We start from the raw sequence: 17,541 nt of genomic DNA, 5'->3' as shown, positions 1-17,541 counted from the left end.
ATAGTAATCGGCTTAATCTGTAGCAAGGGAAATTTAGGTTAGTTATTAGGAAAGGACTTTTTAACTAAAAGAATAGTTATGTGCTGGAAGAAATTACCAATGGAGATTGTGGAATTCCTGTCATTGAAGTTTTTTTAAGACCGGGTTAGACAAACACCTGTCAGGGATGGTCTAGGTATATTTGGTCCTGCCTCTGTGCAAAGAAATGGATAAGATGACCTCTCAAGGACTCTTCCAGTCCTACATTTCTATGATTTTATATAATTAAAAACTGTATTAAACAACAGCAAAAAACCCAGAAGCAGAAAACAAGCATGGAACAGTTAAAGTTTGGCAAAATTATAAGCAACTGAAAACACACAAGGGAAAGTTAAACCAAATTGCTAGTTTAATTTATCCACGTTGTCTCTAATATATGTCATAGCCAGACACCACTACATTGTTATCACTGCTATACACATCCTGAACGTTCATTCCATTATGGGCAAAATTGTTCCCTTCAGGGCCTGCCCACAACTGCTAATTGATCAATGTGAAACGTACATTCACATCCCAGAGCAGAATTTGGCCTTGTATATACATTATTTCTTTTTTTAAAGTTGTAAAACATTAATTCAGTGCTGTACAAATACGTACTATTATAACTGTCAGTTAAAATATCACACACAATACACTTTGAAATGTTACTTACCAACTAAAATTGCTGTACTATAGATCCTGCCATTATTTTCCAAGATTTCATGGAACCTCAGCTGACATGCTGCAGCTGTTTCATAATCTGTGCCTAAGGCACGATGAACCTCAAGAGTGATAGTGCTTTTCTGTATGTATTGCAAAAAAAAGTCATCAATGCGCACAAGATACTGTGAAGTGAAGTTATAGGATGGATTAAGACCACGAATTACTGGGGTTGTCTGTAGTTCAAAGTCATAGAATGCATAGGTACAGAAAGTTGCAGGTTCCTGGTCACCAAAAGCAAGCACAGCTTCTGTAGAAAATATCAGTTTACTGATGTGAATTTCAAACAGGTTTTCTCCTCTTTCTAAGTGGACAGTTTCATCAAATTCATCTACTGGATCCTCTGGCAGGATTTCTGGTCTGAATTTGTACTGTTTGGTACCATAGGCAATATCCTTTAGTTGAGCTACAACAAACAACATGAAATTGAACTAAACATGAAAATCTTTTTCTTGTCATCAACAAATGCTGCAACAGAACTCGATTAAATGACTGAATACAGAGAAAATAAAGGGTAATTCAATAATGTTAAAAAAATGTTATTTTTTTCAAACATTTCAGTGCTCCTAATCTGTATAATTGCTTCTAGGTATCAAATGATTCACAAGTTTTATATATGGGGCCTGGTGCTCATATAAGTCACACTCGTATAAATCAGGAATAACTCCACTGAATTCAATGTAGATACACTGGTTTTACACCATAGTTTCAGAGTTAATAATCGATCGCAAAACAGTTATGAGAAAGAAGCCTTAAAATGAAACATCTTTTTTAAAAAAAAGGAGCACTGGATTAAAAAAAACATACCAGAGATTTAAGCTACATATTTTTGCAGAGCTGATTGTGGATTAATGACAGAGGGAGTTCTTTATGGAATGCATAGGGTATAAATACCTCCCCCTGACGCATATAGTGGGTCAATACCTCCACCCTACTGGTCTGCCCTCTTCCTGTTCCCACCTTGGCTCTGTTCAGGTAAGTCCATTTCCCTTTCTCCTCCCTTCTAATCAAATACATTTGGGACCTGTAAAAGAGCCCCATCCCCTTTTTTTTAACTGACCAAAGACCCACTGCATTCAGGTGTGATGAATTTTTGCAGTTGAAGGCATTTTTGCAGTTGAAGTATACATATAAGTAAGTATACAAAATAAGTTTTATTTTTTGGGGAAAGAGAAAATAATAAAACCAGGCCCAAGCCACCATAACATTCTTCAGTACATAGGATACACTTTTATAGTACATAAAAAGAATCGAGCCATTATTAAAATTCTCATTACATTAGTCCTTGTTAGTTATTGCTTTTTTATTTTTACATGTAAAATCATATTTTATATGAAAAAGAAAAACAAAGCTGGCTTCATTCAACTCCGCAATAATTTGTGAATTAATGGAAAAAATAAAATGAGTTTTGAAGAATTAAAAGGTTAAATATTAGGAAATAACAGCGATTTCAAATGTAAACTTGAAAATAGAAAAATGAAAAAACAACTGGGCCTAATTTAATATTTTAACAATAAGATGAAAAAGCTGGAGTACTACTGTTTCTAATGTAAGATAAACCAGAGGTGTTAAAAATTATTTATGTACAGTAGAACCTCCAAGTTACAAACACCAGAGTTATGAACTGACCAGTTTACCACACATCTCATTTGAAACTGGAGGTATACAATCATGCAGCAGCAGAGATGAGACAAAAAAAAAAAGCAAATACAGTAGAGTATTGTGTTAAACGTAAACCACTAACAAAAAAAATAAAGGGACAGCAGCATTTTTCTTCTACACAACATAGTAACATTTCTAAGCTGTATTAAGTCAACGTTCAGTTGTAAACTTTTGAAAATACACCGTAATATTTTGTTAAGAATTATGAACATTTCAGACTTATGAACAACCTCCATTCCCAAGGTGTTTGTAACTCTGAGGTTCTACTGTACAACATTTTCTCATACTTGAGACCTCTCTTTTGAGGCAAACATGTGAACTGGTTGCTCTGAAAACCTTTCCAATTTTGTCTTTATGCATAAAGTGACATCAACATTTGCACTACACCACTATATTTTTTGTGGTGAATACTATAGTTGCAATAAATGTTTAAATCCTAATAATTTTTGGCAGATTAGCTATATCAAATAGGATCAAAAACTGGATTAAAAATGTACCTTCTAATTTTCGGATGCGTGCAGCCCTAATGTCAAGAAGATGGACATACTGTTCAAGTTTTAACTCATAATCTTGCTGTAAACCCTCCATCTTCTGCGTCACTGCTTCAACTTCAGTCTGAAAGAATATTAGTAAAGATAGTATATTCTGATAATTTATCATATGTGGGGGAAAAGGTGTCATTTCCTTTTTTTGGCTGAGTTAAAAAATATAATATTAACAGAAATATTCTAAATTATGTACAAGGACAGATGTCAACTGTTGAAATTGAAGAATTAATTTTGGGGAAAACTGGACAGCTCAGGGGACTAATAATGGAATATAGATTAGGTGAAATAATATCAAATAATTTCTTTTAAAAATCAACATTTATTGTTGCAAGTAGCTGCAATAAGAATAGTATCCCCCTATTGCTTAGGAGAGCAGAGATTGTGGTACTGTAGTGACTACAGACCGGCAAATATTGAGTTTTTAAGTGCACTCATTCTAAGGCTTCTAGATCACCTCTAGTCAGCCCATATTGGTAGGGGAAGAGCTGTTATCACTTTTGTATACATTACATATCACAGTTTTAGAGTGTCAAGTATCAGAGGGGTAGCCGTGTTAGTCTGAATCTGTAAAAAGCAACAGAGGGTCCTGTGGCACCTTTAAGACTAACAGAAGTATTGGGAGCATAAGCGTTCGTGGGTAAGAACCTCACTTCTTCAGATGCAAGTGATGTAGTTTTACAGTGGTCACCATTTCTTTGGCACACACCATGGATTTACAATGACGACTAATAGAAAAAAAATCATTTAAATTCAAGATTGAATCCATATTTTGAGACTATGCAAAAATAGCAACCATTTCCAATTAATTAACACAGTGATCTATTCTAATTCCAATAGAAATAGACTCAGGCCTTGTCTACAACATGGGGTAATGCACCCTATGGGGGTTGATTTCTAAAGCGCAAATATGTTGCGTATTAAATGGTTTGTTTGAATTCTGATGGTGTGTTCTACAGATTTCCTAATGTGCTTTAACACTGCTCTGTGTAGTCAAGCCTCATTTTTAACAATAGTGATTAGCTATTTCAGTTTAATGCTCTAATGTTGTATTTCAAATTTTTATGGGTTTAGAATGACCTCCATTAAGTGAATAAGGTCTGCAGTTCCAGAGATGAGTTTGTCAGAGTAGCTGACTGGGCCAGAAGCTTTGCTTTGCCTGTACACTTCAAATCAGTACTCACATATGGCTACAAATAGACTTGTATTCAAGGAATGGGCTAGCAGAGGAAGCTTAGGCCTTGGCTACACACGGCAGCGCTGTGAAGCGCGAGTGTAGTCGCGCCGCCAGCACTGCGAGAGCTTTCTCGTAGTGCTGTAAGTACTCCACCTCTCCGAGGGGAGTAGCTCGCAGCGCTGCAGGCGCTGATTACACTGGCGCTTTACAGCGCTGCATTCGGGGTGGGGGTGGGGGTGTTTTCACACCCCTGAGCGCAGCAAGTTGCAGTGCTGTACAGCGCCAGTGTAGCCAAGGCCTTACAACCATGTGGATCCTGTGGACTAAACCGAACATTGCAGATGCAAAATGGCTACGCTGTCCCTGGCTATGGAACGTGGATTTCATCCACTCCCACCCCTCTGAATTTCACCCTTATAGCCAATATTTATCACAATGGGAAATCTCCCAATGACCTCATATATATCAATAATTAGTTCTTTATGCTGAAAACTTCCTGAATTCACAAGTCTTAACCATTAATTCAAATTTCTTGATAGTAGAAAAAGTTAAGGTGCTGCTAATATTAGTATTTTGTTACAGGTTATTTTCCACTGCGAACAGTTTAGTACCTGATAATCTTTGTTAATTTTATGCTGCACAATTAACATATTCCGTGTCTTTTCAAGTTCTTGCACTGTTTCTGCATGTGTTGCTTGAAGCTCCCGCATGGCGTATTCCATGTCTTTATGGACGTCATCTTCTATTTTCTCTAAAAAGGTAAGGTCCCCATTCTTCTGCTGTTTGCGAACCTACAAGAAAAAGTTTGTTTGTTTTCTTATTGGAGAACAATTTTGCAGTACAATTAGGTGTTTGCTTGCATGTTTTAATCTACCTTGAACAAGACACTGGATATTCAGTCTTATTTTGGCAACAAAATAAAAGATTATAGGACTAATTCTGTGAGTTTTCAAGTGCCCCCTGCCAGAGCATGGGAGAAAAGATAGTTCAGTACCTCTCAGGACTGTGCACTATCCTATATTTAATTGTCTATCTGGAACCAATGACATCACACAAGATACCTAGAAGAAATCAAATATCTATTCAACAACTGAAATTAATAAATTTCTACAGATTTACTTTAGAGGAGGGTTAGCTCAGTGGTTTGAGCATTGACCTGCTAAACCCAGAGTTGTGAGTTCAATCCTTGAGGGGGCCATTTAGGGATCTGGGGCAAAAATCTGTTTGGGGATGGGTCCTGCTTTGAGCAGGGGGTTGGACTAGATGACCTCCTGAGGTCCCTTCCAACCCTGATATTCTATGAATCATTAATGACAATGACTTGATGACTTAGCAGTAAGAATTGAAAGATAACATATGGTCTTTCCAAAAATATGTAAATATTTTGGTAACATGAAGAATCAGCCATATATATATATATTTATGGAAAAGCCACAAATAACTTCACAATTGTCCTTTACATGGCCCAAAGCTGTACAGTTTTAACAAAGCAATTGAAAAGACTTGATACAAAGGATCTGAAGACTTTTGCCAAGTTGAAAAGCTTCAATCTATTAATGCAACTGACAAGAAATTAAGGCAAGATCTTAAAAAACATTAGTGTCAAGTTCATCTCCTAAAGCCTTATTTAGGATCCAATTCTTAAATTAGATCCTGCATCAGCACAGAGCTGTTATTAACTTTAAAAAAAGTGCATCCATATGGCTCTCCTGGTAGTACAGGGACCCTGGGCAGCTACATATGACAGTTTCCCTGACCCTGTGCAGCTCTTCCATCTTTACTGGACATCCAAAGCACATTAAAGTTCCTGGGTGCTTGGCACTTTTGAAAAGCAAGACAACTTTCATAAGTGCCTAAATATAAAATTAGGACTCTAATATTTAGCATTCATTTTTTAAAATCTTTGTCTAAACCTGCTTCTCCAAAATTGGTTTCTGATTCTTTGTAGTATGAGAAATCCAATCCATGGATATCATGATCTTATTATGACATAAGTATCATCCATCATAAGAATGTCACTCCCAGCACTGATACCTCCCTCTACCCATAAACCCTTAACAAAACAAAAAGTTACTAGAAATCTTTTTAAAACCCATCCAACAAGTGTTTTGGACCCAAAAAGGAACAAGTGTTAGAGATTCTTTAAAGCTGATTAGGGACTTGGCCAGTGCTACTGATCTTACATGGAAGGTGCTTATATACTATTGTTATGGGGCCCAGTATAGAACCCAAACATTCAATCAATCAATCAGCTAATCCCAATGTAATTTGTGACTTTGATCTTATAGCATTTGGATGATTACAGATGATGTCATCTGTGTAAATTTAATCAGATGAAGTGCTGTTTGTCAATTCTGCATTATTACAGGCTCATCCAAAATATTCAGACTAATGAAAATACAGAGTCCTGTCAAGTTCAGCAAAAAGGATTGCATGGGTGTCTCATGGAAAACTTTGGAAAATATTCTATTTTAGATACAATTCTAATTATGTTATTATTTACTTTGGTTAGTTTTCTTTTTAATCTTGTTTTATTCTTTAGGATTAAGGACATCTGAGAGGATTGCTTTTCTACTGTGAGGGCATGCTCATGCACAGGTATATTTATCACCTGTTTTAGTCAACACATATATATGGGCCATTAGACAGGTTGGTGAGGAGACATGAGTTGGAATATATTCAGAGGAGGTCTTTATTATGGGGGCTGAATCACATATTAGTTAAGACAGAGTTATTATTCTTGTGGTGCTTTCTATGATTTAAAAAAAAAAACCTGGTATGACACTTAAAGTCCAGGTCAAGTGATTCTTCTCCCCCACTTTTTTTATTTGAAATAAAGAAAATCTATATGCATAGAGTTTTAGTTGGAAGAACTTATTGGCTTTTCACCCAAGATCATAATCCTTTATATTGCCTCAGCCACAGACACTAGGGTTTTCAATACTAGTGGGATATTAATACTTTTTCTATTCCAGTCTTTTAAAAAAAAGTTTAAAATAGTGATTTTTTTTGTTGGGGGATCTTTTGATTTTAGAAATGAAATTTATCTTTAAGAGTCCAAGGTGGATCATATATAATGTAAAAATGTGAATCTTAAAAGAAATAAAAAAATCAATAAGAAGGATTCGCCTGAACACAGGAAACAATCTTTTCCATTCATTTATTCTCTTTCACTTCACTGCAGTCTTGTTGTAAGTGACAGAATTACAAACTATGTGTAAGAGAAAAAATGCATTTTTCTGGTTCTTTTATAAATAAGCAGGAACAGGTGTTCAGACACCGGAGAGCATCTTTTTATCGTGCTTTCAGAGCTTAACATTTTAGTTTGGAGTATGCTTCCATTGCCTTCAAAATTAGTGAGCAAAAAGTTGTTTTTGATCAGCACTATAATAGGGTAAAGACATAAATAAAAAAACCAGCAACTCTTTTCACTGAAATAAAAAAAAAAAAAAAAGGTAAAGTTTTAAAAGCACGTGTCTGCCGATCTGGCCTAATTCACTTTTGATGTTATTATGAAATATGTACATAACCTAAATAAATTTCATCCTGCCATCTTTTCCTCTCTCCCTTTTGCTTTCCTGTAACTGGGGAGTGACATATGCACATGTACGAACAAGAAGCATTAGCTACTAAAAGATGCACAAATGATTCACCTCTTGAAGAGGCATTGTGTAGAGAACATGCAAAAGTTAAAGAGTTAAAAAGTAGAGTGGGACAGATGAAAACGTGATCAATTTCTGTATAAGTTACCTTTATAAGCATGAGGGCTTCACTGAGTTCTGTCATTTCAGTATCACTCTCCTGAAACAGAAATAGTCAATAAAAGGTGTTATGAATGTGTGAATGAATAATGGAGAGATACATTCAGAATAACATGGTGCATTCTCACTAAACATGACACTTTGCCTGATATCATGAATAAATAAACTCCATCATACTTCTGCATTCTTTTGGTTTTGCTTTTAAGAGTATGTGCACTATGCATAAAACATAGAAAGCTTTTTTTTGGTCATTTTCTAAACAGAAAAAAGTTTACCTTGGTGAAAAACTTCATGCGATTTTTCAGTTCATCTAGCTGTTGCTTGTGTTCCAGATAATGCAATTGCAGTTCTTTGTTCTCTTGGGTCAGCTTCTCATTTTGGTCTTATTAAACAAAAAAACAAACACCATACTCCATTTAATCCAACATAACTTAAAAAGTTGTGATACTGATTTTCAAATCTACTTCTATATAATAAATGCATTTTTAAATATTTGTCCCCTATTCCTTATATGCAGGAAGTCATATTGTCTTAGCTAGTTGCAAGATGAGGTTGAACACTGGTTTTCTTGACCTGGTAGTTGGAATTAATATAGGGAGGGTTGTTCTTACTGACATTAAAGCTCAACTCAATGCATTAAGAAAAAAAATCTACGTTTAAAAAGAAAAACTGAAATACAGAGAAACCTTGAACATTATCACACTAAGTATTTTCAACCATTTTTGTGTAATATCCTTAGTCAACCATTAACTCATCTGGCATGGGGTGTAAAGATTTCCCCAAATTATCCACTAACATGCAATTAAATCCATATCAATAGCTAGCAAGCTTTAATAGGAATTTTGCATCAGTAAGGATGAAGTAAAGAAACTTCAGGATTAGGCCAAATGATTTTAAATCAATTTAGTTCTACCAGTGCAACTTTTCTAATATAGACCAGTCCTAAATTTAAACCTTTTCCAAATTACTGAGGTTCCTGAGACACAGATGTAGAAAATGTCTACCACTCTCTTTGGTTTATTGCAATGTTTTCTACAATGTGTATTCCTCCTCCCTTGACTATCTATTGAGGATCCCAAAATTATATTCCCTCATCCTTTGCTGTAATATTATAAATTCATTTTACTGGTTAGAGATACAGTCAACTTGATGTGCAAGCATTAGCTTTTGCAATTTCCATTTGTACTAACAGGAGTTGATTGGATAAAACTCTACACATTTAGTTGAGAGTATATCCTTCTCCTTTCAAGAAAATAGTCTTTGACACCCTCTTAATGCTAAGATCTTTTCTGTTAACCTCAAGACATGCTCCATAGCTTATCTATATTTACAGAGTTGCTTTTTAGTTCTGAGGACTAAACTCAGCAGATACCAGAGTTTCTAGTTCTGAAAGTTTCAAATACTGGCATTAAACTAATTTGTTTTCTGTATTTATATGGACACAATCACTAAAATTAAGGGAACTCATCAGCTAAATCAACTTTCCTATACACAGCCATCTCAACTGATATGTCTTTCAACCGAAAAATCATAATGGCCAAACATACTTCCTCCCGCTACAAAACACTCTCTTTCAATTGCAATACAGAACCACTAACAATGGTTTAATTCTCTACAACCATGGAGAAAACATGGGGGGTCAGCATACACTCCTCCCCAGGCACACAAATCCTGTGGTAGTGGCTGCACTAATAGCAACAGCAGCAGCACGTAGGCCTCCTTCCCCCTAATACAAGTTGTGACATGAGCTGTCTCTGTAGACTTAAGACGACACCATGGCATCAATTAACATTTGGGTTACTGCTTAGAGGGTTATCTTCACAACTCTAAGCGTTACGGAAACATTATCTTTCTTAAGCAAAAACTTAAACTTGCGGGAAACACATGGTCAGGAAAGATCCACCTCATGAAAGTGGGTGAGAAGACTTTTCAAGCCCTTATATACTAATTACATACAAACAAATGAAGTTAAATTAATGTAATTTAGGTTGCAAAGTCAAGCACTTGAGTTAAGAAATATTCCATATGGTGCTCCCAAAGTAGGGGGTTCGGCCACTGAGACTGTTCCGGGGGTGAAGGGAGGGTTGTTGGGAGAGTGCCCAGCCCAGGTCTCTCCCACCCTCCTGGAGAGACTGTCTACTCCATGGATTCCTTGTTTAGTGTGTGTGCTATTATTACTTCAGTACCAGTAGGAGCCCACCCTTACATTAGAATGTTAATGTTCCGTTCCCTTATTACTTTGTCAGGCCACCAAAATTTTCCTCAACAATGCAAGTGACAGAAAGGAAGAGGTGATTTGCAAAAGATATGCTCTCAGAATTATTTTGGGGACATTCTATGCCTTATACAGGAGGTCAGTCTAGATGATCAGAATGGTCCATTCTGGTCTTGGATTCTATGAATTTATGAAAAAAGTTTCTCTCACCCAAATCTGAACAGAATCTCATAGATCAAACCTAAGTGATTTCTCAGACCCACTCCTTACTTCTGAATTAGCAATAATCAGCAGCTTCTGCCAATCATAACAGTCTTGTATTCAATATTTTACTTTTTCAAAATTATGTCCTTCCAACACAGAATTATTTAACAGCTTCTAGGAGAATATTTTGGCAAAACAAACAATTTTCAAAGTCCTTTTGTGATAATATCCTCAGCTGTAATCAATATACACATTGTGCTGATCCAGGGGTCAGCAACCTTCGTCACGCGGCCCATTGGGGTAATCTGCTGGCGGGCTGCGAGACATTTTATTTACGTTGACCGTCCACAGGCATGGCCCCCCGGAACTCCCAGTGGCTGCAGTTTGCTGTTCCCGGCCAATGGATCTCTGAGATGAGACTGGAAGACTCTTCATCCTGTTCACAAGTGCCACAAAAAGTGTGAGGACAATCTAAACAATGTAGTCCTGTTCAAGTAGAATGCTAACACTTTCCCAGCATCCAGTGTGTGGAGTTTCTCCTCTCCTTTCTGAACATGAAGCTTAGGCAAGAAAGTTGGTAAATATATTGCTTGATTGATGTGAAGTGAGAAACCACTTTGGAGAGAAACTGGATGAAGGCACAAGTACACCTTGTCATTACAGATTGTATATGGTGTTACAGATACCATAGCTCTCAATTCACCTACTCTCCTAGCCAAGGTAATTGCCATCAAAAAGGCTACCTTCATTGAGAATGGGGCAATGAACAGTTGGCCAGCAGTTCAAAAGGAGGACTCATTAATTTTGCTAATACTAGTTTTAAGTACCAAAGGGGAAATATATCACCAGGTAGAGGATCCTAACTGGTCCAGACCCTTCAAAAACCCAATTGACATGGGATTATAGAAAAGAGAGCAATCATCACTTAGAGGGTGAAAACCTGAGGTAGCTGCTAGGTGAACACTGATGGAACTAATGGCAAGAGCTTGTTGTGTCAGGTATAACAAAAACTTCAGCTCATATTGTATTGAAGCCTGGACTGGGGAAACCCCTTTTTGCTGAGACCAGATGGAGAATCTCTTCAATTTTGATGGATAAGAGTTCCTAGTAGAAGGCTTCCTATTATTCAAAGGATGTTTTGAACAGATCTCCTCCTGAGCTGTTAACCATGGAGCATCCAGGCTGTAAGGTGAAGGGCCTTTAGGCTGATATCGAGAAGGCAACTATAGTCATGTGAAGTCAGGTCTGGGTCTAGTAGTAGTGTCAATAGAACCCTGGCTGAGAGGCTCAGCAGAGTACAAAACCAATGCTGGCGAGGCCATGTCAATACTATAAGCATCACTCAAGCACAGTCCTCTAACATTCTGAGCAGGAGAGGAATTGAAGGATATGCATTCATGAGATTATCTTTCCAGGAAAGCGTCCGTCAGAGACCCTGGATTATGAGCAGATGAATTCTCTGTAACTTGAAGTCTTTAAACCATGATTTGAGGACTTCAGTAACACAGAGATTAGGGGTGTATTACAGGACTGGCTGGGCGAGGTTCTGTGGCCTGCAATGGGCAGGAGGTCAGATTAGATCATATGTGGGTAAACTAAGGCCTGGGGGCCGGCCTGGCCATGAGCTCCTGGCCGGGGAGGCTAGTCCCCGGCCCTTCCCCTGCAGCCACACCACCGCGTGGGCCGCACTCTGGCCCGCCGCTCCTGCTGGGCAGCGTGGGGAGTGCAGCTGGTTCTGGCTGGGTGTTGCGGCTGCGAGCTCCTGCTGCTGGTAAGGGGGCGGTGAGCGGGGGATCCTGGGGGGCAGTCAGGGAGGAGGGGGCGGTTGGATGGGGCGGAGGTTCTGTGGGGGCGGTCAGGGGATGGGGAACAGGGAGGATTGGGAGTGGGAGTCCCGGCGGGGCTGTGGATAGGGGTCGGGGCAGTCAGGAGACAGGGAGCAGGGCGGGGTTGGATGGGCTGGGAGTTCTGAAGGGGGCAGTCAGGGGCGGGAAGTGGGAGGGGGCAGATAGGGGGCGGGGGCCAGGCTGTTTGGGGAGGCACAGCCTTCCCTACCCAGCCCTCCATACAGTTGTGCAAAGTTTGCCCACCCCTGGATTAGATGATCATGATGGTTCCTTCTGACCTTAAAGTATATGAGGCTCTGAGAGACCTGCTCGTGAATAAAATTGATGACACTTCCTGTCAATGCAGATTACAAACAGGTCAACATGGGGAATTCCCCACAGTTAGAAAATGAACTTAACTGTATCTGGGCAGAAACCACTTGTGGTGACTTGTGAAAGACCTACTCAGTTGGGTCTGCTGGACTGTTCTGGACAGCCGGAAGATGTGAGGCTTTGAGATGAACTGAGTTGATACAAAAGTTCTAGAGCAGCATTGCCTCTTGGCAAAGAAGGGTCTGTTCACACAGAACATGGCTGCTGTTTTGTCCATAAATACTAGTAAATCCCTTTCCTTGATATGGGGAAAGAAGATGTGACAAGCTACATGAATGGCTCTCAGCTATCTTATATTTGTATAGAGAACTACATCTTCTACCTGATCATAGCCCTTGAGTCTACAGAGATTCCAAGTGGGCCCCTCAATTTAAGAGCAGAAGACGCTAAAATAAAGTCAAAATCAGTTAGGTGGAAGCAAATGGAATGCCTACACATACATTGGATAGGTCTATCCACCAGTGAAAAGAGGCTAAGACACCAAGTATATCGGCACTCAAACCACCATATGCAGTGAACGATAATTTGGGGAGTACACAGAACTCAGCCAGCCCTGCAGCTTCCTAAGACGAAGCCTGCCATGTCAAACCACATAAGTATATGTGCCCGTATGCGTCAGAAGGAGGCCACGCCGCCTCGCTACACCACTTAACGGCTGAGGGCCGATCAGCAGAGGATTAGCAATGTAAATCAGTAAGGAGTCTATAGCGAGCCCTCTTGCTGGGGCAGGCAGCAAACAGTGCCAAGCACAGTCCTCTGGGTGGGGCAGAACACAAGCAGTCTGTGGCCCAGCTCCCTGGCTACGCAGATAGCAAACAGTCAGGCCTAAGTCCCCTGGCAGGGGCAGAACAAAAGCAGTCTATGGTCCAGCTCCCTGGCTGGGGCATACAGCAAACGAACGCAGGCCATCTGGCCTAAGTTGGGGAGGCTGCCACCCCAGGGGTGAGGTTGGCAGCAGGGGGTATGGGGAACCTGGCCCATCCTACTCCACCGGGTCTCAGCCCAGGACCTTAACAGTGGCGGGGAATACCTCTTGAATCAGCCTCTCACCAGCTAGTCATCCAAGTACAGAACACTAGAGCTCCTAATTTCCTCAGGAACACAGCCACATGCTGTGTAAAAACACACTGAGCTGCAGAGAGGCCAAATGGCAGGACTGCAAACTGGTAGTGGGATCAGTTGACCATAAAACTGAGGTATTTCCTGTGGCTTTGATGTATTGCTACCTGGAAATGTCTCTCCTTTAAATTGATGGCAACATACCAGTTGCCAGTACCCAGGGAGGGGATCATGGAAGCCAGAGTGACCATGAAAAACTTTATTTTCTTTAGATATCTGTTGAGCTCCTTCAGGTTTAGTATTGATCTGAAATCTCCTTTACTTTTTAGATTAGGAAGTAGCAAGAATAAAACCCCTTTTCTCTGTGAAAAGGAGAAACTTCTTCTATGGTTCCCAATAGAAGGAGAAATTGTACCTCCTGAAGCAGAACTCCTTCATGAAAGTGGACCCCGGAAAAGGACAGAGAAGAGGGGCAGAAATAAACTGAAAGGTGTATCCCAATTCCCAATTAAAAGGCTAAGAAGCCTGTCATCAATCTGCTGTGAAAAAGCATTGGTCCCTCAACAGGGAGATGCTGAATGGTTCATTTGATCTCCTGAAGAAGATCAATAGCCATAAATATCTATGCATTGTAATGGCCAATGCTATGGCTCAAGCAGTAGAATCTGCAGCACCCGAAGCAGCTTGAAGACAGGTCCTGGCCACCATCTTTCCCTCATCCACCACAGCTAGAAACTGTTGCCTGGCCTTCTCTGGCAACTTGTCCATTCATTTTAAAACATTGTCCCAGAGGGAGAAATAACCCTCCAGTAATTCTTGGGGATTAGCAACCCAGAGTTGTAGTTCCGCTGTTAAATAAACTTTCCTCCCAAAAAGATCAAGTTTCTTTGCATCTCTGGATTTTTCAGTAGACTGGAGCAGATTGTTCACGTTCAATACTGAGCCTGGTACCAGGAGCAGCTTCTTGTGGCTCTTGACAGGAAGGATTGTGGATACCTACTGGAAGACGTAGAGCAGCGAAGGTGCAAAGTCGATCTGGAGGCAGGTGGAAACCCCCCCAGGGTTCCAATATGGCCAGTGGTATGGTCCCAGAACCCAATTTCTTACAGCCTAAAGGTCTCTAGGGGCAGGCCAATGCAGAGCTTCCACTTGATACCAGGGGTGAAAACCCCTCAGAGAGGAGTGATGGCTAACATGATGTGGCTGACACATATACAAGCCAACTTCTGACTCTGAACCAGATTCATCTGACCAACGAGGTGCAGCACCTTTTGGTGCCAGAGATTAGTGTCAGGAGTCCACAGAGGACAGCACTGGAGAAATCATAGCTGATTTGCCTCTTGACATTATCATATATGAGGGTGTACTAGATTGCCCAGAGGGGCCCTCGGTAATGGGTGCTGAATGCTGGTAGTTGGCAAATCTATACAAGTGTCCATTGGTACTGGGTGAGATGTTTCATGACCTGCTGGTGAAGCCGGTACCAAGAGACTCAGCAGATTACATGCTGCAGCATATGCCTCTGGCCCTGATATAGTCTCTTGCTACTGAGTCAAAGACGACAGCACTACTGAACCAGGTGGTGCCATGAGGTCAGTCTCAGTGGCCTGTACTGGCATTGGACCCCGCCTGAGGTGCTACGTGCAACAGGGAGTGCCTCGGATTTAAACAAAACCCTCCATCTCGGCTTGGTTGCTGAACTTTGGTTCCAGAGACCTTGATTTCTTGGTCGCCAAGTCCTTCGATGTTGTCTCCTGGTGCCTTTTCTTTAGTACCAGAGAAGGATTGGTATTGAGACTCAGCCAAGACAGGGAGAGTGCTCCTAACTGAAGCAGATATGCTCAGTACATGGATCAAAGAGGGGGGCTCCAAGGGTGGGACCAGGGCTGCCTCCATAAAAAAGTGCTTTAGCCTAACTTCTCTGTCCTTTTTAGTTCTGGGCTTAAAGTCCCTGCAGATGTGGCACTGTCCATGATGTGAGGTTCTCCTAGGCACTTCAGGCACCGGGAGTGCAGGTCACTGACTGATATTGGTTTCTTGCATCCATTACAAGGCTTGAAGCTCGGGGACCAAGGCACGCCCCAGTACCAGACACCAGTACCCAAATGGAAGGAACTGAAGAGTATACTAAGTACGCCAGCAAAAGGAAGCCTTCTAGTAAAAGCTAAATTGAGACTAAAGCTATTAAACAAGTATCAACTATATACAATAAGAAAGGGAAACATTTCCAGTAGCAAGATAGAATATTCTGACAACGGTCACGGGCGATAAGAAACTGAGGGGGATTGGGGTCAGCTCTGCCCTTTATACAACACCATGAGACAGCAGAAGGTGCATGCGCCGCCCTGATGGGTACTACTAAGGGAAAAATCTCTGATGCTAGTGCACACACACTTTAAATGGAATGGAAATGTGAAATCACTTGGAGAAGTAGCAAATATCATCATGCATAATCTGCTCCTATGGATAAACTAAACCAGGGGTCGGCAACCTATGGCACACTGCTGTCTGCCGGGGTCCCGGCCGCCGGCCCCGCTCAGCCCGCTGCCGAACCCAGGCCGGCAGTGGGCTGGGCGGGGTCGGCAGCCGGGACCCTGGCAGGCAGCAGCGTGCCATTAAAAATCCTGCCCAGCCCAGCCTGCTCTTCTCTGCCTCCCACCTACCGCTCCCTCCTGCTGGGGCAGGGGGCAGAAGCTTGGTCCTGCCAGCTGCTGCTGCAGGGCAGCCTCCACCGGCAGCCAAGCTCCCTCCTCCCCGCCTCTTCCCACAGCGTGCTGGGTTCCTGGCCCTCCTCCTCCTCTCCCTCCCTGCGGCCAAACAGCTGATGGTCCTGGAGAGGGAGGGGGAGAAGCAGAGCTGGAACCGCAGCCGCAGTGTGCTTGCTGCTCTGGAGAACGAGGCGGAGGCGGAGCCTTGGGGAAGGAAGGTGCAATCAGGGCATATCCCCTCCAGCCCCCTGCCATGAGCCGCTCAGAGCAGGGGGCTGGGAGGATCCCCATGACTCCAGCCCACACCCCCAGTCCCCTGCCCTGACTCCTGAACCCCCCACACCCCTCTGTCCTGAGCCCTGCACCCCCCCACACTCCCCAGGCCCCTGCACCCCCCCCTCACACCCAGCCCTGACTCCACCCCCCCACACACACATACCCAGATCCCCCACACACCATGCCGATTCCTGCACCCCCCTCACATGCCCCCAGCCCTCTGCCCTGACTGACTCCTGCACCCTCACCCATCCCCGTCCTGACTCCTGCACGCCCCCCCCAAGCCTTGACTCTTGCACCCCCCACATCCCCAGCCTGAGCACCAAACGGAAGCTCCTGCACACACACCCCCACATTCCCACCTGCACCCCTCACGCCAAATGGGAGCTGCCCAGGTAAGCACTCCACACCCAAACCTCCTGCCCCAACCCTGAGCCCCCTCCCTCATTCTAGCTCCTGGCCAGACCCTACACCCCAACCCCCAGCCTGCTCCTTCACCCCCAGCCCTGTGCTCAGTGCACTCCCACCTTCAGCTCAGGGCAGAAAGAGAGGAAGAGAATGGGCTAAAACCAGGGAGAAGATAGGTACCCACTCTATGTGGGCAGGGCCGGGACTCCAGACTGGCAGTGGGCTGAGTGGGGCCGGCAGCCAGGAGCCTGGCTGGCAGGAGCCGGTGGACAGAACCCCAGACTGGCAGCGGTCTGAGCTGCTCAGCCCACTGCCAGTCTGAGCTGATCAGCCCACTGCCCGTCTGGGGTCCCGGCCGCTGGTCCTGCTCAGCCTGCTGCCAGTCTGGGGTTCTGGCTGCTGGCCCCTTGCCAGCCGGGATCCCAGCCGCAGGCCCCGCTCAGCCCACTGCCGGTCTAGGTGAATGGAACCCCAGGCCAGCAGCGAGCTGAGCGGGCCGGCAGCGTAAGATCAGCATTTTAATTTAATTTTAAATGAAGCTTCTTAAACATTTTGAAAACTTTCTTTAC

At 42.4% G+C, this 17,541-nt stretch overlaps 1 protein-coding gene across 14 annotated transcripts in view; it reads right to left on the bottom strand.

The window, feature by feature from the left end:
• Positions 1 to 17,541, bottom strand: part of RPGRIP1L (RPGRIP1 like) — a 128,685-nt gene that overhangs the window by 63,957 nt on the left and 47,187 nt on the right. For 9 of the 14 annotated variants that reach the window (XR_010592533.1, XR_010592532.1, XM_065567019.1 and 6 more), the window contains 5 exons: positions 8,159 to 8,265; positions 7,873 to 7,923; positions 4,734 to 4,913; positions 2,898 to 3,015; positions 692 to 1,144 (listed from right to left, as the gene is read on the bottom strand). Coding sequence is in view for 7 of the 14 variants with exons in the window: in XM_065567019.1 (XP_065423091.1) it covers positions 692 to 1,144; positions 2,898 to 3,015; positions 4,734 to 4,913; positions 7,873 to 7,923; positions 8,159 to 8,265 (909 nt within the window). In the remaining 7 variants the exon portion in view is untranslated. Of the gene's footprint in view, positions 1 to 691; positions 1,145 to 2,897; positions 3,016 to 4,733; positions 4,914 to 7,872; positions 7,924 to 8,158; positions 8,266 to 8,292; positions 10,739 to 17,541 lie in introns of those variants that run through there. The other 5 variants (XR_010592534.1, XR_006174959.2, XR_010592535.1 and 2 more) reach the window with 5 other exon arrangements.

Source organism: Chrysemys picta, chromosome 14 (assembly GCF_011386835.1).
Source record: "Chrysemys picta bellii isolate R12L10 chromosome 14, ASM1138683v2, whole genome shotgun sequence".
NCBI classification, from domain to species: domain Eukaryota; kingdom Metazoa; phylum Chordata; order Testudines; family Emydidae; genus Chrysemys; species Chrysemys picta.
The sequence above is the reverse complement of the archived record's forward strand: the minus strand, read 5'-3'. Positions and strand labels throughout refer to the sequence as shown.